This window comes from Fusarium oxysporum, chromosome 8, assembly GCF_000149955.1.
Source record: "Fusarium oxysporum f. sp. lycopersici 4287 chromosome 8, whole genome shotgun sequence".
Lineage (NCBI taxonomy): Eukaryota > Fungi > Ascomycota > Sordariomycetes > Hypocreales > Nectriaceae > Fusarium > Fusarium oxysporum.
The window spans coordinates 440,396-462,761 of NC_030993.1; the positions used below are offsets into that span (position 1 = coordinate 440,396).

Below are 22,366 nucleotides of genomic sequence, written 5' to 3' on the forward strand. Positions count from 1 at the left end.
GATTACTTTCCTTGCATCATACCAATGTTCCTCGGAACTCCCAGTTCCCTGAGGGAATTCGTCAGACCAAGTTTTACCCATTGCTGGAGCATAGGAAGGAGACGTGGCTACCATGGTGATCTCCCTTGGGCAGGAGGCCTTGAAAAGGAAGGAGTGAGGTCACTGCGGTCTCTGAGGTGATCGATGACCAACGACTCTGAGACCAAAGGATCATCAACGCTTTATTAAAAGTCTTGGGCATTTTTGTACGCTTGATATTAGTTCTACTAAAGTTATAAATCATTATACTGGTTGATCTGGATGATCTGATCATAAGTTTTTATCAGCTCGTCGTGCTCGCTTATACTTTGTACTGCTCGCAAGTCTCGAACGCCAGTACGGCTACCGTAAGACACAATTTCTGTACTCCTTATTGAATCATAGGTGATCAAGTGATCACAATGAGCCTCGCCAAGTCCGACACTGCATTCAAGGTCTGCAAGGCAGAAATTGATCTCTTGTCTTCTAATGATGGATGGACCAGCCTACCAGAACGGCCCTCTATAGCCATTCTCCTCTTCGGCCGCTACAGCCTTGCATAGGTACCTAGGTATCCGTTTCTACCTCTTTTACTTAACCTTAAGATGACAGGCTAGACCTCAATGGCTAAGACCTTGACCACAACGCTGATAATAATGTTATACGCGATGCCGACTATCCTTGGAATTGCCCTGAATGTTGTTTACGCTGTAGAAATTGGCCAGGCATCTGGCTGGGGATAGCGCCACCAGGTGATCGCCCCAACGAAGCTGATCTGAACTCAATCCAATCCTGTCACGCTCTAGACATATGAATAAGAAAAACCTCTCCCAAATGCATTAAGAACCCATCAGCTTTCCCTTGGAGAATGTCCAACCAGACGTCACAAAAAATGTAAAAAGAAAAAAGGTTAAAAAAAAGAATTAAAAAACAAGAGGCAAAATACACAGCTCTACGCACAGAGCGCTACCAAGATGATCTCGAGCCTCTAGTCTCGACCTCAGAACGGGCGACTGAGTTATCTGTGCTGGTTTAAGCTCTCATCCACAAGTCTCAACTGCAAATAGCACATCTGGCCCACAACTTGAACATTATACCACAATGCCTCACGAAAATAACAGCCCCATGATGTCAGTATAATCAGCCAAGAGGAAATGATATCTCAAAAACGACTGGCACTGTTCTAACAAAAGGGGCAAATCTTGTCTACAGTTCATACCCTCGCGAAGATTTGCGCCATAAGCTTATCGTTGAATACCTTTCGACGCCGCTCTATCTCACCTTTTCAGTTCAGTTTAGACATTTGAAGTTGGAACTAGCGGTCAATGGGAAAAGGGAATACACAGAAGGTAACTTTCAATTACTTAATAGTACATCAGGGCTAACAGACCTCGATATTTCAGGAAAGGTTCTTGTTATTATCTGCTACATTCAGGATCATATAAAAGAATTAGTGCCACTATGGTCCGCACCCTGGAGTCCAATCTGCTACATCATGAAAAGTCTGATATTCCAGTGTTAAAGTCAGCCTATCTATGGAAGTCATGCAACGGAACTCAAGCTCTATGTCTTGAAGGTAATAGTGCACCGTGTGTCTCTTGAAAATTTCCACCATCAGCAACCATCGTTCTCCACAGCCTGTACCACAGCCAGGATTGGAGCACCACAATATATGTTCGGTACTGCTATTGAGGATAGGGTGCTCATCAGTTTCGAAACTGAGGTTTGAGAGCCAGTTTATGGAATCTGGGCCACCATAAGACACGTTCATCCGAACGCGAAGTGTGACACAATTGTCCTCATAAACCCAGATGTATCGTGCTCCACACTCATGACAAACGTAGCTGCGGTCAGGGCATCGATGCCTATAGTACGCTTGGTACCGATCTGAAAAATAACAATATTTTTCTAGGGTTATAAAAGATGCGATAGATTCCAGTTGGTCAGAGGCGTGTTGGCATAGTCCATCGCCGTTCAATTCTTGTAGTTGTTTTAATAAAAACGACTTTATTTTCCTCATGTCGAGATCTTGTGGATCCTGTCGACGATGAATCTTCATCATGGGAAAAGTTCTGGAGTATTGGCTGCGTATACCTATGGCATTAGACCAATATGTGATACGTGGATGAAATCTGTGGAGGCTTGGTGAATAGCGATACTTGTCATAGACTGAAATAATATGATCAGGATGGTCGCACGTGATATCTTCATCCTGTTCTTCCAGTGCCTTTTTGATGGGTATTACTGGAATCTTGCTCGAGGTTTTGAGGTGCTCGCAAGCAGCAAAGTGACCCAGTAGCCCGACACAGCGATTTTCCATTCGTCGATCTTGAGGGAATAAAAGCTCCGGGTGTGATTTGTCGCATCCAGTACATCTAACTGGCTTCCAGAGAGCTCTGAGTCTTTCTTCGAGCTTGCCCGAGTCGAAAAGTTTGCCGCAAGGACTGCATAGAGATCTGCGGCGGAATATCGTTTTAACCATACGAAGCTGTTCGAACCCGGTTTTCGTTATGCAGTATTGTTCTTCGTTGCTTCGCAGCATTTCCAGCCGAAACGATTTGAATTCAAAACCGCCCAACAGATGACGAAGGATGCCACAGGTTTGGTGGACCATGTAAAGAGAACTGTACGGCAAAAGTATCATGATTTGAAGTAGCAATTCTTGTGGGAGGCGCAGAAGTAATGAGATCTGCATCAGGGAGTTTTGAGGCTCCAGGGGTCCAAGAGACATCGATATCTCTCCACGCTCTTGTCCGGACGTAGCTAGTAGACAAGTTCCGGATTCCTTATCGTCAAAAAAAGGAACCTGGGACGTGTCAGCCTTTCGCCGGAAACGATTTAACTGTCGTAGAGCCCATGGCAACGAGTAATGATGCTGTAGCCTGAAACATCTCTCCATATCCTCGGTGTCCATTTTGGGAATTTTTAGCTAGGCACATAAGATAAGGTGAAAAAAAGCATGACGGAGATGTTGCAACTAGCATTATTTATAGAGCCACTGGGCGGGCTTTGTGTAATAAACTTTTACATGTGAACACTGATTGTGAAAAGTCGAATGAGTCCATCTTTTAGGTTTTCTTTTAGCATTCATGCTGTGGTAATTGGTCAGGCATTTTGGTATAATATATAAATAGTGAACTGGATGTGTTACTCGCAGTTGAGACCTGTGGTGTAAACTATATATATGCGCATACAAACCTTATACTAGCTGAGACTTGTGGCTGAGAGCTTATATCACCAGATTGAACTTAGTAAACGTTCTACAAAGCCTAAGCATACTAGAGTTTTTGTACCGAGCAGACAATTCGTTTGCAGGATGTAGCATGTAAAGCTTTCTAATAAAGTGCATTCTTAAGATTTGCTTGAGTTAAACAACCGTAAGCTGCTAAAACCCGATCTTAGACTAGATTATTTTAGCACCCTCACTCAATGTCAGAGGTTTTCTTACTCACTGGGGGTGGTTATCCTTGACTTGCCTTTGTCAAGCCCTCACAGTCACAGCAGCGACACCATCAACAACAGCGACACCATCAACAACAGCGACACCATCAACAACAGCGACACCATCAACAACAGCGACACCATCAACAACAGCGACACCATCAACAACAGCGACACCATCAACAGCAGCAGCAGCAATAATGAGCTTCGAGGCTGTACCAGACTTGGCGGTTGAGCACTTGACCGGCGTCGGTCACTTGGTGATATTAGCCAAGAAGGCGGCCAAGGCCTTCACTCCCTTGAGCAGATCACGGTGAGCCCAAGCAACGAGCCCAGCCAAGCTTTTAAAAGAATCCCGGTAGCTACAATAAGATGCCGTACTGGAAGTTGGAGTAGTATTAAACGATTATGCCAAAATTATAGGTTTCATCACTGGTCTATAGCAAGCAGGAGTATACCAAATTATATATGTATCACCTTATCTTATCATGACTTTTTCTCTGTATGCCTCGCCATCATGTACAAGGTCCCAAATCTCACCATTCATAACACCAAGGACGAACCTATCACCAACGAGGATAAATATTCTTTCTGGCAATCCCTCCATATCACCCTTTGTTACCTCTTTGACCACAAAAGGTATGCTGGCCCCTTCAACAACAAAAACCTCATCACCCACCTGGGCCTTATCATATACAAGGCTAATTCATCCAGTGTTAAGACGCACAGTCTTTTCCCGTTGCAACGCTTAAGGATCTATATAACATATCTTTTGAAACTCCCTAGACCTTTGAAAATCTCTATTAGCTGCATTCTTTCGCCATCGTTGGTATTCGGATCTCCAAAATATCCCCATAGACTATCGACGTTATCAAAGACCTCCCCGTTATATCTTCTGACGTAAGTTGTAGCGTCTTTCGCAACCTCGGGGTACACCACAGTATCGAATATTAGAGTCCTGATAAACAGAGATAGAGGTCTTAGGCCGCTATCCCATTTATAAGCTTCCTCCATAGGTACATCTTTAGGGATTTCAGATTCCTAAAGATATGATTCATCTGGTACAAGACTTGCCCATTATCCAATTAGGAAGTAATTATTTGCAATATCACATATATCACCTAGCTTCTTAATCCTGCCGAGGCTGACCACTTGAATATAAAGCTGTTTAGATATCTCGCCGTTAGCCGTTAAATAATTAGAAATCGTCTATGTGTCGATGAGATAGGGATATAGTATTTGCTAACCCTAAATATATAAGACGACCTCTTTAGAAACCCTGTAAATAGTTTATATCTCCTTCTGGTAGCTCTCTAAGTAGTACTCTAGTAAGGAGAAAGAATTATCTAGTCTGGGACGTATATTAGTAATCCTGGTATAGTTAATTCTTTAATAATATATAAAAGAATATTAAGGCTAATTAAACCTATTAGCAAGATGGCAAGTTTAGTATATACCTATAATATAGAGTTGCTATAGTTAACTTAAATATTTAGGTAGTATTATTAAATACTTAGTTACTATAGTTCTTCTTTATTATACTACTATCTTTCCTTTTATTCTTTATTCTTTTTCTATATCCTTTTATAATCTTAATCTAAAAAAGGAATAATAGTATATAATTTATCTCTTAGTTTAGTTATACTATAGGATCTTATATCTACTAAGATCTTTAAAACTTACTTATTATAGGTAATATAAGAAATAGATAAATATAGTAATATAACATAGTTAACTAAGAATAAGAGTTTCTTAATCTACCTTGTATTTATATTCTAATAGTAAAACGCCTTAAAACTTTCCTAATCTAGTTAGTAATTACTATAGATAATAGTAGCTATTTATATAGAGATAATCTCTTAAAGTACCCAAACCTAAAAAAATTATAATCTCTTAAATAATTACCTATTATAACTTATTTCTCCTAAAGAATAGTTAAAGCTTCTATGGTAGTATAATTATTATTATTAGCCGGTTTATTAAGTTTACAGAGGCATCTTATGGCTATATTACTTTCCGACAAGCCTCTTCTAAGATATACTATTACTCTTAAGGTATTCTTATAGATGAGACCTATAAGACTGATCTGGTGATTCTTTTCGGCGAGGGAATCTTAATTAATGTAAATGGAGTTAATTCAGAGGAGCCGAGATATATAGGAATTATGCAAACTACTTAGTATAGTATGGCAGTTGCGCGAGATAAGTATGTGAATCTGGGAGTTATTGTTATCTTATATATTGATTGAAACAGAGTCTTTCGTGTCACCCTAAACATAGGAAACGGTATTATAAGACTGGACGTCGCTAAGGTTGGTGTTCAGAAGACAAAGGGTAAGCGGCGTGTGAGAAGGTCCTGGTTGAAGAGAAATCAGACGAAAGGAATCATCTTTATTCAGAATATTCTTTGAGTAGAGGTTTTGTAATTGAGGGTTCATTTTAGCTGATACTTTCAGTGCGATTTCAGTCAAAGACATCCCTGTTCATGTCTCAATTTGTTCCTGTCATCATTGTTGTGGCTTGGACATCTGAGCGGTCGTTCATGGCAGAATCTTGTTGTATTTGTTTGTTTGTTTGTTTGTTTGTATATTTTTCGTCTGGGTGGCTGTAACGAAGCCAGATCTCCTACTGGAGCAAAAGACGTGCTGAGCTAGCTAGGTACAGGGAAACCCCGCTTCCTTCACCATCCAGCATACCAATGGCACAAAAGGTGCTGTATTTCTCAAGCCCGTCACCCGTCAGCGGGTTCGGGGGCAATCTACTGTCGAGCTTTTTCCACCGACCAGAATTCTCTCACGCATCACTACATCTGCTGACGCAGTCCACAATCTCCAGTAACCAAGTTGTAGCTCGTAGTCGACTGTCGTGGCGGCAGGGAAAAACCTTGGGAAGGAATCAGAGGCCGGCGGTGCGGCTTGCCTTCAAAGGGGAAAAACCCATCGCAATCGGCGTCGTTGATCGGGAGGATGTCGCTACCGATGCCACGGGCACCGTCCTCCGATATCTAAGGCGTTCTGGTTCTGAGGTGCCGCCATTAGATCCGACAAAGGTGTTGTCAGAGAAGGTGAACTCTCCAAAATTCCTTCTCTGAAAACTGCTGTTAGGGAGCCGATGGCGTCCCCGCAGTATTGTGTGGCCGAGTAGCCCGTAGAAAATCCCGCTCCTAACAGTGCACTAACAGTGCGTGCCAAGAAAGAATTTTTACAGGGGAGAGTTAGAATCTTGTTGTACCGCTGTGTAATTTTCCAATGTAGGGTAAGTAGTAAACATAATCTCAGTTTACAAGAAAGGCATACGCTCTAAAACTATATACAAAAATCATCCAAGCCTTGACTTAAGCGGAGTACTCGGAGTAAAAGCAGCTAGTAGCGTGCTCAATCTCAGCAACACGGGCGTTAAAGCCAAGACACTCCTTGTCGCTGTTTCCAGGGCGGGAGTTACCAGTAGCAACCCAAACAGTCCAAGAGCCATCAGGGCCGTTGGGGCACGCAGTGAAGCCGCTAGCATCCTTAAAGTTAAGGTTGCCAGACTTGTCGATCTTCCAGCCCTTTGTCTCGAACGCCTCGGGAAGTGGGTTCTTGGTGACGGTGGCATACTGAAGAACACCTTGGCCTATATAATGTCAATAACAATTCAATTGATAAGCGTGAGGCGATAACTTACCCATTCCGGAGCGATCAGTGTAAGCGCGCTGCTGCTTCTTTCCAGTGTTGTAGAGGAACAGTTCACCCTCGCTCAGACGGAAGACAGCTGATCCATCAGACTTGCCAGTGCAGGTGGCATTCTGCTTATCCTTGGGAAGACCGAGCAGGAAGCCGTTCTCCGAGGCGCTGAAGTGCGTGAAGTGGATAGGGCTGGCGGATCGCAGAGCGACGAGGCCAAAGGTATTGGGGGCGGGAGAGTTGCCGGACTTGGCGGGGCCGGTCTTGGTGCACTCCTCTGCAGGGGCGGCGGCAGCGAGGCCGAGGAGAGAGGCGGCGAAGAGAGTCTTGAACTGCATTTTGATTGATGTTTGTTGTTTGGGTTGGATTGGATTGGATTGCAGTGGGAAAGGTAGGTGGTGGTGAAGGACTTATATAAATGTGAATACGAGGTCCCAAGGGATCTTCAGTTGATCTTTGGACGAATGAGGAGTGCAACGGCAGTTACTGACATCATTTCAATGGAGGAGGATAACCCCGGTAGGGAACTTCTCCCTTTAATGTCACCGTACCGTTACATCCAATTACAAACTGTCGGGTCTTTCGGAGCGTTTCACATAGAAATTATTCCGCCAGGGGAAGCAGGCAAACGTAGGATCTCTAGTCTAAATGACAAAAAGCCTTAGGTAAACTTAGTGTATCCTTAGACCCAACTTGTTTTTGTCGCCCTAATTCAGAGCCAGAGGCTTCTGAGGCTAGCTGAAAAAAAAACCTCGCCACTTCACTGCCTCCCCGATACGAGATCGAGAACACATGATGGGTTTCCATCTCGTAAAGAACGGCATATGTGCCGAGGATCGCCAGTAACGTGCCAGTAGAATATCCCTGCATTGAACAACAGAACAAACCAGATGCTGCGATGGGCTATTAATACCCACTGACGTAGGCCGAGATCTATGCAAGATCCACTAACTACGGCTAACGGAACGGAACATGAAGGATCATTTACCTCATTGCATTGCTATGTAATTCAGCTGAGATATTTGTTCAATTTTTGACACTTTTCTAGAACGCATTTCGTGGGTGGTATAACAGCGTCGCATGAATTCATTTCATTGCTAAACTCTAATCCAAATGAGGCGCTGATCTATTTGTTGACCACGTCACACAGAGACTATCCACAGCTAAAAATAGAACCATCATGCATTGTATCTATCGTTGCACAAAAGTTCAGCTTTCGTATTTCCTCACCGTTCAGCCTCAACAAACACCGAACATCTAACCTGACCGCTGATTCTTGGCCAATTCCTCAATAGTCTTTTCAAAATCTTCAGGTTCTCTTCCTAAAAGCTCTTTCATCGTGTTTGTTACACCAGCTGTTTCTCCAGCGCGGATGGCGTCCCATGCTGTAGCCCACGTCCTCGCTCTCTCCTCTGTTCCGAAGTATTCTTTGATTTGAGGGAGGTTGATATACTCGTCTACGCTGATTTCTTGGATCTTAAAGTCTTTTCCTGCAGCGCGCGATAGGACTTCAACGGTCTCTGCCAATTTCCAGGATTTGGGACCGGTCAAAGTGACGATCTGGTTGGTGTATTTGAATGATGAAGATGATTTCGCGTATGAAGCGATGAGACGTGCAGTCGCTTCGCCGAGTTCATCTCTCTTGACCCAGCTAACGCCAGGTCCACTTCCATCATGGGGGATGAGAATCTGGGATGGAGGGCTCTTCAGGTCGAGGAATGATGTGTAAATAGGGAATGACTCGCTGTATAGACCCTCGCGAATACTCGTCCACGTAATTTCGTTGTTGGCGCTCGCGAGCTTTCGCAGATGCGCCTCACTGTCGAGATGAGCACCCATGACCTCAGCCTTGGTAGTGCTCTCATTAATCGACGCAAACCCAAGTGACGAGTAGAAAATATGCTTTACTCCAGCTTTGACCGCTGCATCAAGTGCTTTAGTGTGCACCTTAGTTCTATATTCGTGAACATGGCTAGGATACGAGATCAAGAATAGGACATCGATCCCTGCAAAGGCAGCCTCCAGCTCTTCAGCGCTAGACTCGTAAGAAGCCTGACGAACGGTAGTTCTATTCTCCACGTATTTCTTGGGCACTTTTTCGGGGTATCGGTTGATGAGCGTGACTTTGTTGTTCGGGACTTGAGAGAGAAGATGAGTGTATGTGCTGGTGCCGAGGGCTCCAGAAGCGGGGAAGATTCCGATCTGCGTCATGCTGAACCTCGTATTTTATCCTGATGACGATGGAGTGAATTGATAGTGGTGGAATGATTGCAATGTTGTATTGAAGTGAGGAGTTATATGTCATATTTTATTAAGATATCATGGAAATCCGTGGAGTTGAATCTGACTAATCGACACGCTCAACATGACGTGATGCTATCCACTCCGAGAACTCCATGGAGTTTCCTATCGAATGCTACCCTATTACCCGAACAGTTCTAGGCCTTCTCATCGGTTCTCTTGAGCTTGATGTAGTTGTACCATATCTCCAACTTAAAGTCCGCAAACTTTGTAATAAATTCCTCAACGGTGATGTTGATGAACTCTTCCAGAAATGCTTCACCTCCATCCCAATCTTGGCCTCGTGACCTCTTCAGGACGTCGATCCAGAACCAGCCTGAAGCTGAGACCACGTTATTAATGGCAACTCGAGCATATTCCTTTAGAGCTTCGTCTTTCTCACTCTCATTGGCCTTGGCCTTGTCTTGGTAAACCTGCCAGGCTGGCTGGACAATCAGCTTCGGCTCCAGAGACTCCACCTCCCATAGCGGTGCGACGGCCTCATCCTCCAAAGCGGCCTGAACCTCTTTGGGAGTACGCTCGTGACTTGGGAAAATAGCCATCTGCATCAGTTCAGGCAGCGAGAGCTTGCCCTCTCCAACCATGCGCATCAACCCAGCTTGAAGGACTTGAGAACCTGGCTTCGAAGGCGTACTCTCCCCTTCAGGTGCCTGGCCTCCTATCGCTGCAATAAGATATCCTCCACTTCGAGTCTCCTTGGCCCTAAGCTTCAGTAGCTTGATGAGGTCTCTGTGCCCTGCTGCAGCGAGTGCCTTGTGACGAGCAACTGCGAATTCAGCTGGCGATGCTGTTGCATCAAGACTAACGGAAGGAATATTCTCGAGGTAATTGAAAGAGGACCAGGAGAAACCAATGTCGGCTTGACTGGTTGGGACGACCTGCTGATAGAATCCCAGTGGAACAAGACTTGGAACGATCTGAATTTTGCTGTCTTCGTTGCTAAAGCTGTCCGAGACAGTCTTTGCCAAGGTTCCAAAGTCGTTGAATGGGGTGTCTTCGAAGATGAGAGAAGCAATGGCGCCATCCGGCAAGGTTGAGATGGCTTTCTTCACAGGTTCGATGCTTGGGGGCGTCAGTGAGTGAGTAATTGTAAAAGTTGGGGTTTGAGGCTCACGAGTTGGCACCCTGGGCGGTTCCATAATCAACGACTACCAAATTGTCTCCTACCAGAAGTCACCATCGGTTTGGCCAGCATGAAAAGACCATTAGGATCTTGCTTACTGTCTGAAAAGTTGGGGATCAAGTCAAGACCAGCTTTCATAGCCGCATTCTGAATCTCGGAGCGTTCATTGTAGTGCTTATCGCGCATAGCAATGCGGACAGGGTTCTGATTTGAAGCCATACTAAAATCGCAATATCAACACTGATATTACCTGATGCGAGCCTTGCAGAATAAAAGACGAGATATTGTCGATTTATATACTTAGTCCAATACCTTCGGACTCGGACTTGGTTGATGCGAAAAGTCACACGAATAAGCACTACGCATGCAACCCCGCTGCTTACCCTCCTTGTCAAACGAATCACCCAATATCATCCCCAAGATCTCAACTGGAAAGGCACAGGATTTTGAATCCTTCGGAAGGATCGGCACTGATTGGCTGTCTCGCCACTCCGGAGCAGTCGAGTCGAATTTTCGCTCGCGAGGGGTGAGATGCAGGTTGCGTGGCCCAATGGCAAGGCGTCCGAGAGTGGATCGGAAGATTCTGGGTTCGATTCCCGGCGTAGCCGTGAGGGAAGACATGGAAAAAGACACCTTTGAAGGACTTGACTAGTGTTAACAAAATTCTTTTGTCATGTTGTAGTTTCGTTGTAATTTATAGAGAGAGAAGCAGTTAATCTTGACAGGCAAGGCGATGCCAAGGCCAAGCTGGCCGCAAACTCAGCGGGTGTTGTTGTTTAGGGTTCTCATGGCCAGCTACAAATTACAAAGCAGCCTCATGGTCATTGAGTCTCCAAGTTCTCCGTGGTGAATATAAGCTCTCAGTCACAGGCCTCAACTGCCAGTAACACATCTAGCTCACAACTTGGACACTGTACCATCATTGAGTCTCATAAAGGAGAATTTAATCATTTGACTCTAGAGCTAGAAAGACTTCCCGCTGTCATAGACATATCTCGGCTTTAACCTCGACCCGTCACCGTGGCTCCCTTTCCTAATAATTCATGACACTCCAGATTCCATTCCTTCATGTTTCCCACTCATTGCATCTACACGTCGGACACGAACACTGTTGAAAATACCAGTAAGCAGAGCACAGAATAATAAAATAACGACTACTGTAACCTCGACCTCAACAAGACTCACGATTTAATTGGCAATAATATTATTGGTCGCAGTACTATGAACCCACGCTACCAGGACGAGCACAGTCGGAACCTCGGCCCTCGCAGCATTTATCAAATTTGTCAAGTTTTTTGTGGATTTTGCCTGCCAGTTCCGCGCTAGTTTCTTTGAGGTGATGGTAGCATGTGCTGTCGGAAAATAGGAAGTCGCCTTTAGACTTCTTGCAGCATTTGCGAGTTATGCCATTGTTGGGTTTCCCGTCGGTGTCGAGGCATTTGCATGCTTCTCCTGAAGAGAGGAGAACAGTGAAGATCAAGATGGTGAACTTGGAGAGCTGCATTTTTGGTTTGAAGTATGGAGGATTGGGTTTGGGGATAAGGTGTGTGGATGGATGTGTGATGTTTTGGTTGATGAACTCTGGCTGAAGTGTAAATGGGGCCCTTTAATACTTGGAATCTTAAGGGCACATGAGCTTTCGAACTTGAAGTCGGTCCGGTGATCCAAGACTTATTCACACTTGAGAGCTTTGTGATGAATCATGATCCGAGAGTTATCGCATCCTCATTTATTATCTGTGTCGGCAGCCTAAAGTTTAACCTTATGGCCATCAATCAATCAAGTAGATGATCCGAGAGTATAAGCTTATCTGTTAACCTTCCTGGCTTGAGTCGAGTGAAGAGAGATGGAGACAGATTATAGCCAAGGACTTAAATGCACGTAACGCATGCAAGTGCCTTCAGACCATTTTTCTATAGCCGATCCTTGTTTAGGAATTCTTGTAGTATTGTTGAAGCCAATATGTGCATGGCCTCAAAAAGGACAGGTCCCACCATCGGTGATTCAATTCTATGCTGGCGTTGTCCAACTGTGACACGGTGTCAAGGTTGAGGGGTAAAAAGAGGCTTCAGCCCCAACAAAAGGGCAAAGAACACAAACTAACACATATGGGCAATATACTCTTTGTCCTCACGCCTCAATTTCGCAGCTCAAATAAACATGATCATCAACAGAAGAACTGAGGAATCAAGAGCATAGTCAGATCCCACTTTCAGGAACATAAAACTTGGATAGAAGCGGTGATACAAATGGTATTTGGTCATAAATACTAACGGTTAGCCTGACAATCCTGACTCCCAAGTCACTTAGTTATCCATAGTACCAGAGACCCGAGGGTTTTCGCGCTTCTTGAGTTGGAGTTCCACGTACAATCATAGTTAAAGGCGTTGTGCAATTTATCGTTCAGCGTGTAGTCAAATGTCTCTTTTCTTCTTTCTTTTTCGTTCATGTGGCTTCATTGTAAGTCACGGGATGCAAGAACGCTATGCGGAGAGGAGAAATATACTTGATTTGACAGAATTTGCCCAAATTACTTCACGAATCAGAGTCGCCCCATATTCATTATTCCCGAGGAACGTTTGCTTTACGTTGAGGATCTTGAAGCCTTGCCATCTCCAACAACAGCCGGTAAACATAGAGACCCATGTCGACTTCACGGAAGGCTCTGGTATGCCATTGTCGACCTCGCTTTGCTATTTGCCTCGCGACCTCTTTTCCAGATGCTGTCGAGGTGAGATAAAAGACTAGCTCCGGGAGCTCTTCCATGCTTTGACTAATAGGTATATAGTGCAGCCAAGGAATAAGTCGATCGTCGTGCCATTCTTGAAATAGCGTCTGCTTTATTGGCACAGACATGGAAGCAAGTAGCTTATAATAACGGCCACTGATACCGTTACCGTCGATATCGAAGGCTAGCTTTGACTTGAGGGCTTCATCTTTATCTACCCAGGATTTAGTGTTGAAATAGGCATCTTGGTCCCTACAGGCCTTTCTCTGGCATTGGAAAATGCGGGTGAAGACGACATCAAACAGTCTGCCATCTAGAAAAGAAGATTTAACTTTCTGCACGACACCACCTTTCGTTCTCAGGTAGTGATAACCTTTGTTCGTTCTCAAATTCTGTGTGAGTTCGACAAATCGTTGTCGGTGGAAGAGCTGCCAGTGGGTATCAAGCGCGAAACCTCCAGTAGTTGAGCCTGCCCAGTAGAGGCTGTCTCTTTTCCGGCCCCAATCAACATCTCTTGACTCGTCGTACAGAAATTCGAGCTCGGTATACGCTGGGCTCGGAATAAGGATATCGCCCATGGAGGATAGTTTGCCGGTTGAGAAGATAGGAACTAGGCCATGTATTGGGCGAAATGACACAGGCCTCATCATGAAACCATGTGAGGCGCTGTATTCTGGGTGTTGACAGAGGTCTTGGGCTGAGGAGATGTTGGTCACAAATGGCAGGCCAAAGGCATTGGTGTTATCTTGGCCTTCTGTTTCTCTCTTTTCAAGGCCACAGTTCTTGGTCAACAAGTTCCATATAGGTTGTCGGCCACGATCTTCAACAGTTATCCTTCGATCGTGGGGTGAAGATGCTTCGGAGGAAGGCTGATAGAGAACACGAGGTTCATCGATGTGGTTAACCAGAAACGTCACATCAGGAAGTTTAGTGAAATTGACCAAGATGTTGTTGAACATTCGAGAGATATGTCTGTCAAAGGTACGATAGGAGTGGCTGCATTTAGTTGTCGACGATGTGCTTGAGAACGTGCAAAGCCACAAATCGCTTCCAGGGAGGCTTTTCGCTTGATGCATAGCTTCAAGAACCTGACTGCCGCTTAGCCTCCAGAACGGCGATATTGTCTGATACAAGGAGTCGAATTCATCGATCAACGGTGAATCATTGGAGCGCGCAGCGTCGTACCATTCCCCAAAGCCTGGTGGTGGCTCCATACCGTATTTGGTCTGATAGTTATGCGACGCGGCTTCGAAGGTTGTGGATTGCCTGCTGGATTGGTTCTCGAACTCTTGCTGTGCTTTATTGTAAAAGGCCACAACTGGATGTGGTGTCTCCGCGGTGAAGGTAGGAGCATCGTTTCGTGCGTGATAAATGGCCACAACATTGGCTAGATATGGGATCACCGGAAGCATAATGCAAGCATACAAGAATCGGGTTGAGCGTATCTGTCTAGGCATGAAACCAGTAATTTGGCCGAGGCAAAGCAAGGCGCAGGCAACATTTAGCAAGGCTTGACTCTCAAATGTAATATCGACCGGATCGCGCGTTGATAGCAGACCAAATGTGGCCATCATAGTCGGAAGAGTCCATGACGTGTGATGAGCCTTGACTTGGAAGTTAGAAGACCTGAGATGAAATGGGGGAAATGGATAACGTACAGCTCGGGAAGCAAATCGCCAGGAAAGTGCTTTTACCAGCCCCAGGAACAACGCGTATAAGGGACTAGATCGTGGAAGGCCAAAGACGGATACTCTGGCAAGACTACCAACTAAAAGGAGTCCAGCCACTCTTGGTGCAAGAGAGTAAACATGCTCTTCGAAGGGAGTCAGGTGAGGTAAGAAACGACCACTCTTTAGTCTTGAATAAAACGAAACGTAGGCGATGAAAGAGGCACCAGTCGCAACACCAGAAGGTACAAGTCCAGAGTAATTCCGGTCAATCAGAACCAATGTCAAAAGAGCTGCAACGAGTGCTGCTATCCAGAGCTTACTGGACAGGGGGGCGAGCTTTGACGTGCCCGTCGTATCGCGCCCCTGAGTGTTAGGTTTCGGGCCTCCCTCTGCCAAAAGAAGTAAGGGGGTCAAGACAGGCTACAAATTTCTGTTACCATCAGCTTCTTTCAGATAATGCCATTAGACATACTAAGAGCTTGAAACTATCCGCTTCAGCTCGACATCCGGATACGATGGAAAGACAACCCGCAACAGCCCACAGTGACAACGGTGAGGGAAGAGTATGCCGAGTCTCACGCCTGATGAGTAGGTCTGCACGGGCTTGTTCTATAAAGGTATTGGTTCCACATATCATCGGTAAACATGCCCAACAGATAGTCTCTGACAAAAGTTCGTCCTCTCGGCGGAAGAGGTAGCTTGTTGCTACTGTGAGCAGCAAAGCCAACGCAATTGAAGCTTGTGGGGTACCGTGGAGGTCTCGTGAGCTGATCATCGTTGACGAGGGATTCTGGATGGGATCTGACCAATTGTGCACGTACATACACAGATGAGCCAACTGGCATTGGAAATTTGTATCGTAGAGTTCACAAAATAGCTGAAAGAACCAACCTTGCCTTTAGAACAGACTGAACAGTAAAGAGGTGTCATATTGGATGTGCATTCCGGTCACGGCATTTCGTTGCCGTGAGCATCCAATTACGGTGGTAGAAAACTCGTATTACAGACGCTGTTGGTTCTGTCAAATGTCTGAAACTTCTAGTCCTCAAAAGTACTGAATTGTGTTGGTTGAGTGCTTCACTCGGTTCTTATTAGCCTCCACTTTAAAGTCATAGCAAGTTAGAAACGCCAATAGAAGACTAGGGATCTCTCTAATGTGGACTGGATTAGAATTAAACTGTGTTGGTTGTACCATGCATTAAGACATGGTCTGATCAAAGCTTGAATACCTTCCTCTACGGTACGGGCCGTCTTGGAAAATCCAATCAGATCCGCTTGTTGTACAGGGGCTTTCACTGAAGCCATCAGCGCGGGGTCCGATTGGAGTATTACCTCAAGATCCCAGTCAAGCTTTTTTTTTTGCTTCTCCACTGCATCCTTGCACATCACATTTGTCCATTGCCGAAATAGCCGGACTGGAACTTGCATTATGGGACATCAGGGCTTCCATTGGACCAAATCTACAAGGCTTTGGAGGTTTAGTTTGCGAAGCCTGGCCTTAAGGCTAAAGGTTAACCTTGCGGTCAGCAATCAGTCCAGTGGTTGCCCTTTGAGAACTACGGAACGTTGCAACGTCAAGAGGCCCTCTTCCTGCAAGCAAACCGTTTCTTTCTGCGACTGTTTTTGAAAGAACAGGGCGCGGCATTACTGAAGGGGGAGGAACCATGAGTCTGATGGATGTTAGACCTCATTAAAGAGCTCACGGACTTTCGCAGAACATAAAACATAACAGGATATAAATCCGGATTCCTCGGTTCACTAGTCCCGACGACCCATGAGACCCTTGTAGTAAATCTCCACGATCATGGTCACAACCAACAGACAATACAGTCACTGAACCAACAATGTTGTGTCGGTCTGTCGATACCAACAAAGCCAACTTGCTGTACCCAGGCCAGCAGACAAGACTATGACCAAGACGGCAAACAAGAAGCGGTGCAGACGAGTGTATAAAAGCCCCCTTTGAGCCTTCGTTTCAGCGTTCTCAAGATCAACCAACAATCGTCTTCTCGCCTCAGGACCTTTTGATCAAATCTTTTACTCTCCTCCTCTTCTCCTCAACCAACATGCAACTCTCCAAGTTCGTTGTTCTTAGCGTCACCGCCTTGCTCTCCGCCACTGGAGAAGCATGCAAGTGCTACGGAACTAAGGGTAACCTCAACAACGGCGCAACTCACAAGTGCTGTAACGATTACCATGGTGTTTACTCCGGTAATGACTGCAAAGCTAGCTCCATATCTGAGCATCTCAGTGGGTTCGACAGGTGCTGCAAGGGTCAAGGCTCGGACTGTGACTTCCCTGGTCGCGCCGCTGCCCTGGGTCAGGAAATGAGAGCTGTTAAGCACGTCGAGATCAAGACTGCCCTTGCCAAGTAAACTACCGGCGACGAGTTGAGGTTGGTCAAGTCTTCCTTAGCATGCGGGTTTTGTGTGGTGTTAACTTGAATAAGATAGCAACCAAGACCTAGGGAAATAGGGAATATGGAGTGGCAAAGAGAGATTGGTCAATCTTGGCCGTGTTTCCTTTGGATCAGGCACTACTTTCACCTCCCGGCCGGAGCTTAGAGCTTTTTCAACGCCTCGACCTCATTCATATAGTAGATACCTCCTGACCTCTAGTGAAGGAAGCCTTTTGTGAGACATGGTATAGTTGAATATACTGTTACTAATCAGAAACTATTACGTGAAGGGAAAACCAGGACATTGTAATAACTGAGCAGTATTAAGTAGACTCCTGCCTGACGGAGACGAACTGTTTCTCAAATCTCCGGTATCGCTGTAAGAAAGAGAATTTAGGAGCATGTCCTTGTAATCATCTCTACTAACAACCTCTCCCCATCACCTGAAGCCGCTGACCAACACTGTTAAATGCGTTTCAATCTCTGTACTAAGAACTCTATCCGCGTGGCGTATCTTTACGCCATTTGGAACCTGGATGATGCAGATATTTCAGGCTTCCTGAGTTGCACGCCAGAGCATAGTCGTCCTTCTAAGATCTGCCAAAACACCCGCCGCCCCCTGAACTCCCAAGTTAAAACCCGGCGCCTTATCTCCCATCCATCCTGAGAGATGCCAACCGATGGGTAGCCAAGCCAGAGGACGAATCCAATCATAGTACCACTGCACTGCCTTCTCAGCTTCTTCTCGCGTGATATCACCCTTCTCAAGATGGTTCTTGGTAAAGAATATCTGAGCCTCACGCATGAGACGGGCAAAGTCACAGATGATGCCCAAGAACCAAGCACGGTGAGCGACCCTATACATGTTTGCAACACGTCCTCCTGTGCCGTTGAAGAGCCATCCCAGACCGCACTTCATCAAGACACCCTTCTCCACGAGAAATGCGATATTCTCAAGGAGCTGGAACGTCGCAAAGAGGGAGCATTGAATAAAGGAGATGATGTAGAGTACAGGGTCCATACTCTTACCCTCTCTAATCAGCTTCCTGACCCGTACGTAAATAGGGAGCAGGCCGAAGAGTCTCAAGGTCAACCTGGCATTTGCAACGACAGAGCCCAATCTGGCAAAAGGAGAGGACTCTGCTTCAGCGGCTCCAGGAAGGGCGGTGAAAGCAGTTTCTGGTCTGACGAATGAAAGGGCTTTGGACTTGAGATTGTAGGCTTTGGAGTCGAAGTAAGCCAAGAGGTAGAGGCCATAGTTGAAGGTTGTAAGGACAGAACCAAGGTCTTTGGTTGGTTTCATAAGTCTAAAGGAAAGTCAGATGGTACTTAGGTTTAGTCATTGATTGCTGCCTTACTCGTTCAATCTAAAGAGCAAACGGTCTGGCGCGTTGAGCGCAACTTTCGACTGGACAGGCATTGGAATAACTTTGGGAGTTTGTACAGTTGGACTTTCAGTAGGAGTTATCTGTTGCTCGTATTGTGGGATAGTTGGCTCTTGAATGTGAGAATATTCAAGTTCGTCAACTGCTTCCTGGTAAGACATAACGATGTGATGGAACTTTCTACTTATGGCTGTCAGCTGTCACAGCCCAAGCGTGCTCATTATCATATATACCATGATTCAACTAGCGCCGTCTGAGTCTCTTGGGTATGGAGTTAGTTCCACGTTTGCCGTCTTCCAGCTGGAGAGGCTTTGCCGGAGTTGGTGAAAGCTGGAGAACCGTACAGCCGCGAAATCACGGAGTAGAACAAAAGTAGCAGTTCATTACACGCCCCTAAGGTTCCTTGAAGTCCGGAAAAGGAAGTTTGTCGTTCTGCGAAGTTGCTTCTGTGAAGATGAAGTTTTTGTTGCATTCTCCCTATCCTTCCCCTCACCAACGACGAATGTGACAGCACTCCTGGACAACCATCATCCACATTAATTGGATGAAGATTTTCAAAGCTCTAAGCTAAAGCTCTCAAGCTTGGGGCAGGGTATGCAAGCTACGTGAATTGAGTTTGAGGACCCCAAGCTTACGAATGTCAACCAGCCTCGAGTCCCAAGCTCTTAGCCCAGCAGCTGGAATGGGGTTCACACCACTTGATGGGAAGGATGCTGAGATACTCTGGCTTTAAGTTCGTCCTGTCGCGTATTATAGACTTCGGTGTTGTAGTAAGCTCATTGCTCTTGGCAGAACTTACAAAGACATTACAAGTTCAGTTAAACGCTGGAGGACATTCCTGGCGGCCAAGGGCTGAAAATGCATACCAATGCCATCAGCCGCCGCATTCATTGACGGTCTTTAGTCGGTTCCATTACGTGGTCCCAGTTCTACTAGCTTTTGTGGGCTGGGAGCTTGGGCCTTCGTCAAGCTATCGCGGGACGTTTGGCACATGGCAGCTATCTAGCTTTCCACTAATCGTCCAGACAAAGCACCTGCAAAGATGCTGCACTCATGAGATTTGGAATCATACAAAGCTCTTACCAGGATCAACATACATCCCCCATTCCTTCTTCCCTCAGATCTTTCCAAACTTATCAGGCTTCGTGAAACACCAAACATACTCGATTCACTACACTTCAACTCATACATCCAGTCACCATGCCTACATCCATACCCTACGACTCAAGTCTCACTCTCATGAGCGTCGTAAACCAAGACGCCCTCAAAGGCGTCGAAGCAATCGCTGAACTCCAAGCCCCCGTCGACGCCGCCCAAGACGCTCTCAACTCCCTCATCTCCTCAAAGCGCAGTCTCACCATGACAAAGACTGAGCTCAAAAACCTCGGTGTCGGCACCGACGCTCTCGACGAAGAGCTCAAGAAGCTCAACGTCGCAGTCGAAGCTTCAGCTGGTGCTTACGCCACTGCCAAAATGGCAGCTGAGCCTCAGATCACCGCTATAAGGAAGAACATCCACTCTGTTCATAAGCAGATTGAGAGTCCGGTTGATTATATGCGCAGTGAGATTAGAGATATCGCGCTGGCGAATGATACGATGAACATGGATGTTCAGTACTTTTCTTTTGATTCGAATTCGCAGAATTCTGCTACGTATAGCGCTCAGATTGCGTCGTATGTTTCTGGGGCTGTTAGTAGTGTTTTTGGGGCGAAGCAGTCGATGAAGATTGGAAACGCGGCTTCTCGGCAGGTCAGTCGTCAGGTCAGCTCACACAGTATCGAAGGCACTCTCGTCCTGTCTGTCAGTTGTACCCACAAGAACGCTTCGATCGTAGCGCCTTTCGTGCTACATGTCGATAAAGCAATCAAAGTCTGGAACCATCTCTTTCCTGGAAGCAAGCTGGATCCCACCAGTGGGCCAAGCATGATGAAATGCGCGATGAACGAGAGTCAGGAAGACAAGGAAAAGTTCTCTATCATTTCAGGCGTCACTTATGGATCAAGCTTCGTTGGCATGGTCCATGTGCTTAACACGACGTCCTCGTCTGCTTCAGATTCCATGGAGGCTGCTGCCTCGCAGATGCAGTCGACGATGAATGTCGGCGCTTGGTTCGCCAAGGCAGAAGGCAAAGTCGGCGTCGACTCCAACTTCGCCAGCAACGTGAAGAATCTCCTCAGTCAGCAGAACATCCAATCTCATGTCACGGTCCTGACCATGGGTGTTATCCCCTCAATGGTAGCAAACGAAGTCGCAACTGCCGTCAGCAAATTCAACGATTTTGACCCCAAGTCCAACATGGCGGCTGTCGCTGCTATGCAGAACGCAGTATCGTCGGATCAAGCTTCCGTCCAGTCGATGGCCGAGGCTTCACGAACCACTGGCCAAGCATCCGAGATGCAGGGCAAGAAGATTGAGTCCTCCTTGAGTGCTCTGGCAACTATCGACGGAGAAAAGAACAAGATTCTTGATGTTAACTCCATGATGACAGCTCTGGATGATTATCTGAAGAAGGCTGCACAGGGGACGGCCGGTATTCCCATTAACTACTATCTCAAGGATATTGATCAGAAGATGCTGGCGCAAATGTGGGCTGCTAAGTATTATCCAGGTGAGTTCATGTCTATCAAGTATGACGATAGCGAGAATGGGGGTCCTGCTGAGGAGGACCCCAAGGCAAAACTCTAGGCTGTTAGTTAAGATTTGTTTGCTAGGTTTTTTTTCAAGTTGATCCAAATAATTGATTTCTTTTCTTGTAGCTATGGAACATAATCCCTGATGCATTCCGTCACTTTTGGGCATGAAACTCAAAAGCCACACGGTATGTGATGTTTCTCGCCAAGTCTGGTCGACACGTTTGAGTTTCATAGAAGAGATCAGGTCGAAAGGTCTGGCACCCCGCAAGAACGTTGGAATTTATAATTTCATTCGGAAGTTTTGATATAAAGACGGCAAAACGGCAACCATAGCTTGAATCACTCCAGGTGAATGCCGAATCCGGCCTCGGCAAGCCACGTCTTCATCAACCTCAGCTAAAATGCAGGGCCCAACGAATGATCACGACGCTTTATCAGCCACATAGACTGTGCTCTCTCCACAAACTCGATTCTGAGTTGTTGTTGTAAACTGGCGCATAGTATCACAATCTAGCCCACAGAACTTTGGAATCGTTAACTTCACAAACTACAGTGTCACATACGTCAGGGGCTCAGCATGCCTCTCTATATTCCCTTCTCGGCAAGTCATTCGTATTGCTAGGTACGGGCTTACGTAGCGATGCCGATGTTGATACCAAGCACAACGCCTAGTTCCGCAGTCATTGGCATGCCTTCTCGAGCAACCTACCCTTAATCGGTCCGTCCCGCATAGCTCAGACTCCTTGTAAGCTTGACATCTCTCTAGGGCCCTTTATTATACTTTCTCATCTACTCTTGCTTTATTGATGAGTTCTGGTCGAACCTTATGGCCCAAGACGTGAAAATATGACTCTAGGTAGGCCTGGAAGATGACCTTGACTCTCTCCAACCATTGGTGTCCCGGTGTCCCCCGGACGGCGACTCCTCATCTTCTTTCCTTCGTAGCTCTTTTCAGCTGGTCGATATCACATTCCTGATATCTTGATTTCTTACGCTGTGTGAGCCGAG

At 46.0% G+C, this 22,366-nt stretch overlaps 8 protein-coding genes and 1 non-coding gene across 10 annotated transcripts; 3 read left to right on the forward strand and 6 right to left on the reverse strand.

The window, feature by feature from the left end:
- Nucleotides 1-3,499: 3,499 nt before the first annotated feature.
- Nucleotides 3,500-4,066, reverse strand: FOXG_18407 (uncharacterized protein; the record flags this gene model as incomplete). The annotated part of the gene is made up of 2 exons (XM_018398481.1): nucleotides 3,500-3,682; nucleotides 3,983-4,066. 2 exons carry the CDS (start codon nucleotides 4,064-4,066, stop codon nucleotides 3,500-3,502), a joined length of 267 nt encoding a protein of 88 aa, XP_018236492.1.
- A 2,584-nt stretch (nucleotides 4,067-6,650) lies between these two features.
- Nucleotides 6,651-7,708, reverse strand: FOXG_18408 (uncharacterized protein). Its single transcript, XM_018398482.1, has 2 exons — nucleotides 7,122-7,708; nucleotides 6,651-7,070 (listed from the first exon to the last, which is right to left on the reverse strand). Exons 1-2 carry the CDS (start codon nucleotides 7,456-7,458, stop codon nucleotides 6,793-6,795), a joined length of 615 nt encoding a protein of 204 aa, XP_018236493.1. The 5' UTR covers nucleotides 7,459-7,708; the 3' UTR covers nucleotides 6,651-6,792.
- A 426-nt stretch (nucleotides 7,709-8,134) lies between these two features.
- FOXG_02799 (uncharacterized protein) lies at nucleotides 8,135-9,407 on the reverse strand. Its single transcript, XM_018380264.1, has one exon. The coding sequence runs from the start codon at nucleotides 9,329-9,331 to the stop codon at nucleotides 8,378-8,380; it is 954 nt and encodes a 317-aa protein (XP_018236494.1). The 5' UTR covers nucleotides 9,332-9,407; the 3' UTR covers nucleotides 8,135-8,377.
- Nucleotides 9,408-9,558: 151 nt separating this feature from the next.
- Nucleotides 9,559-10,950, reverse strand: FOXG_02800 (uncharacterized protein; the record flags this gene model as incomplete). The annotated part of the gene is made up of 3 exons (XM_018380265.1): nucleotides 10,643-10,950; nucleotides 10,536-10,584; nucleotides 9,559-10,483 (listed from the first exon to the last, which is right to left on the reverse strand). The coding sequence occupies exons 1-3, from the start codon at nucleotides 10,761-10,763 to the stop codon at nucleotides 9,559-9,561; spliced, it is 1,095 nt and encodes a 364-aa protein (XP_018236495.1). The 5' UTR covers nucleotides 10,764-10,950.
- Nucleotides 10,951-11,080: 130 nt separating this feature from the next.
- On the forward strand, nucleotides 11,081-11,152 carry FOXG_18409. The gene has a single exon. It is a non-coding gene; the product is annotated as a tRNA-His (tRNA).
- A 1,619-nt stretch (nucleotides 11,153-12,771) lies between these two features.
- Nucleotides 12,772-15,864, reverse strand: FOXG_02801 (uncharacterized protein). 2 transcript variants are annotated; one of them, XM_018380267.1, is made up of 4 exons: nucleotides 15,415-15,864; nucleotides 14,931-15,362; nucleotides 13,051-14,876; nucleotides 12,772-12,997 (listed from the first exon to the last, which is right to left on the reverse strand). In XM_018380267.1, exons 1-3 carry the CDS (start codon nucleotides 15,763-15,765, stop codon nucleotides 13,107-13,109), a joined length of 2,553 nt encoding a protein of 850 aa, XP_018236497.1. In that variant the 5' UTR covers nucleotides 15,766-15,864; the 3' UTR covers nucleotides 12,772-12,997; nucleotides 13,051-13,106. The 2 variants fall into 2 exon arrangements, with proteins under 2 accessions (XP_018236497.1, XP_018236496.1); XM_018380266.1 differs by having other exon boundaries at nucleotides 12,772-14,876.
- Nucleotides 15,865-16,475: 611 nt separating this feature from the next.
- On the forward strand, nucleotides 16,476-17,763 carry FOXG_02802 (uncharacterized protein). The gene is made up of 2 exons (XM_018380268.1): nucleotides 16,476-17,337; nucleotides 17,392-17,763. The coding sequence occupies exon 1, from the start codon at nucleotides 17,009-17,011 to the stop codon at nucleotides 17,315-17,317; it is 309 nt and encodes a 102-aa protein (XP_018236498.1). The 5' UTR covers nucleotides 16,476-17,008; the 3' UTR covers nucleotides 17,318-17,337; nucleotides 17,392-17,763.
- Nucleotides 17,574-18,942, reverse strand: FOXG_02803 (uncharacterized protein). The gene is made up of 2 exons (XM_018380269.1): nucleotides 18,699-18,942; nucleotides 17,574-18,647 (listed from the first exon to the last, which is right to left on the reverse strand). Exons 1-2 carry the CDS (start codon nucleotides 18,884-18,886, stop codon nucleotides 17,891-17,893), a joined length of 945 nt encoding a protein of 314 aa, XP_018236499.1. The 5' UTR covers nucleotides 18,887-18,942; the 3' UTR covers nucleotides 17,574-17,890.
- Nucleotides 18,943-19,718: 776 nt separating this feature from the next.
- FOXG_02804 (uncharacterized protein) lies at nucleotides 19,719-21,497 on the forward strand. The gene has a single exon (XM_018380270.1). The coding sequence runs from the start codon at nucleotides 19,926-19,928 to the stop codon at nucleotides 21,408-21,410; it is 1,485 nt and encodes a 494-aa protein (XP_018236500.1). The 5' UTR covers nucleotides 19,719-19,925; the 3' UTR covers nucleotides 21,411-21,497.
- Nucleotides 21,498-22,366: the final 869 nt, after the last annotated feature.

What these genes read in the sequence shown, in the direction of transcription:
- FOXG_02801 (XM_018380267.1), bottom strand. Translation starts at nt 15,765, where the DNA reads ATGTACGTGCACAATTGGTCAGATCCCATCCAGAATCCCTCGTCAACG. An exon ending in CGGATAGTTTCAAGCTCTTA is followed by an intron (nt 15,363 to 15,414) that starts GTATGTCTAATG and finishes AGAAATTTGTAG; the next exon opens with CCTGTCTTGACCCCCTTACT. An exon ending in GGCGATTTGCTTCCCGAGCT is followed by an intron (nt 14,877 to 14,930) that starts GTACGTTATCCA and finishes TTCCAAGTCAAG; the next exon opens with GCTCATCACACGTCATGGAC.
- FOXG_02799 (XM_018380264.1), bottom strand. Translation starts at nt 9,331, where the DNA reads ATGACGCAGATCGGAATCTTCCCCGCTTCTGGAGCCCTCGGCACCAGC.
- FOXG_02802 (XM_018380268.1), top strand. Translation starts at nt 17,009, where the DNA reads ATGCAACTCTCCAAGTTCGTTGTTCTTAGCGTCACCGCCTTGCTCTCC.
- FOXG_02804 (XM_018380270.1), top strand. Translation starts at nt 19,926, where the DNA reads ATGCCTACATCCATACCCTACGACTCAAGTCTCACTCTCATGAGCGTC.
- FOXG_02803 (XM_018380269.1), bottom strand. Translation starts at nt 18,886, where the DNA reads ATGTCTTACCAGGAAGCAGTTGACGAACTTGAATATTCTCACATTCAA. An exon ending in TTGCTCTTTAGATTGAACGA is followed by an intron (nt 18,648 to 18,698) that starts GTAAGGCAGCAA and finishes ACTTTCCTTTAG; the next exon opens with ACTTATGAAACCAACCAAAG.
- FOXG_18408 (XM_018398482.1), bottom strand. Translation starts at nt 7,458, where the DNA reads ATGCAGTTCAAGACTCTCTTCGCCGCCTCTCTCCTCGGCCTCGCTGCC. An exon ending in CACTGATCGCTCCGGAATGG is followed by an intron (nt 7,071 to 7,121) that starts GTAAGTTATCGC and finishes GACATTATATAG; the next exon opens with GCCAAGGTGTTCTTCAGTAT.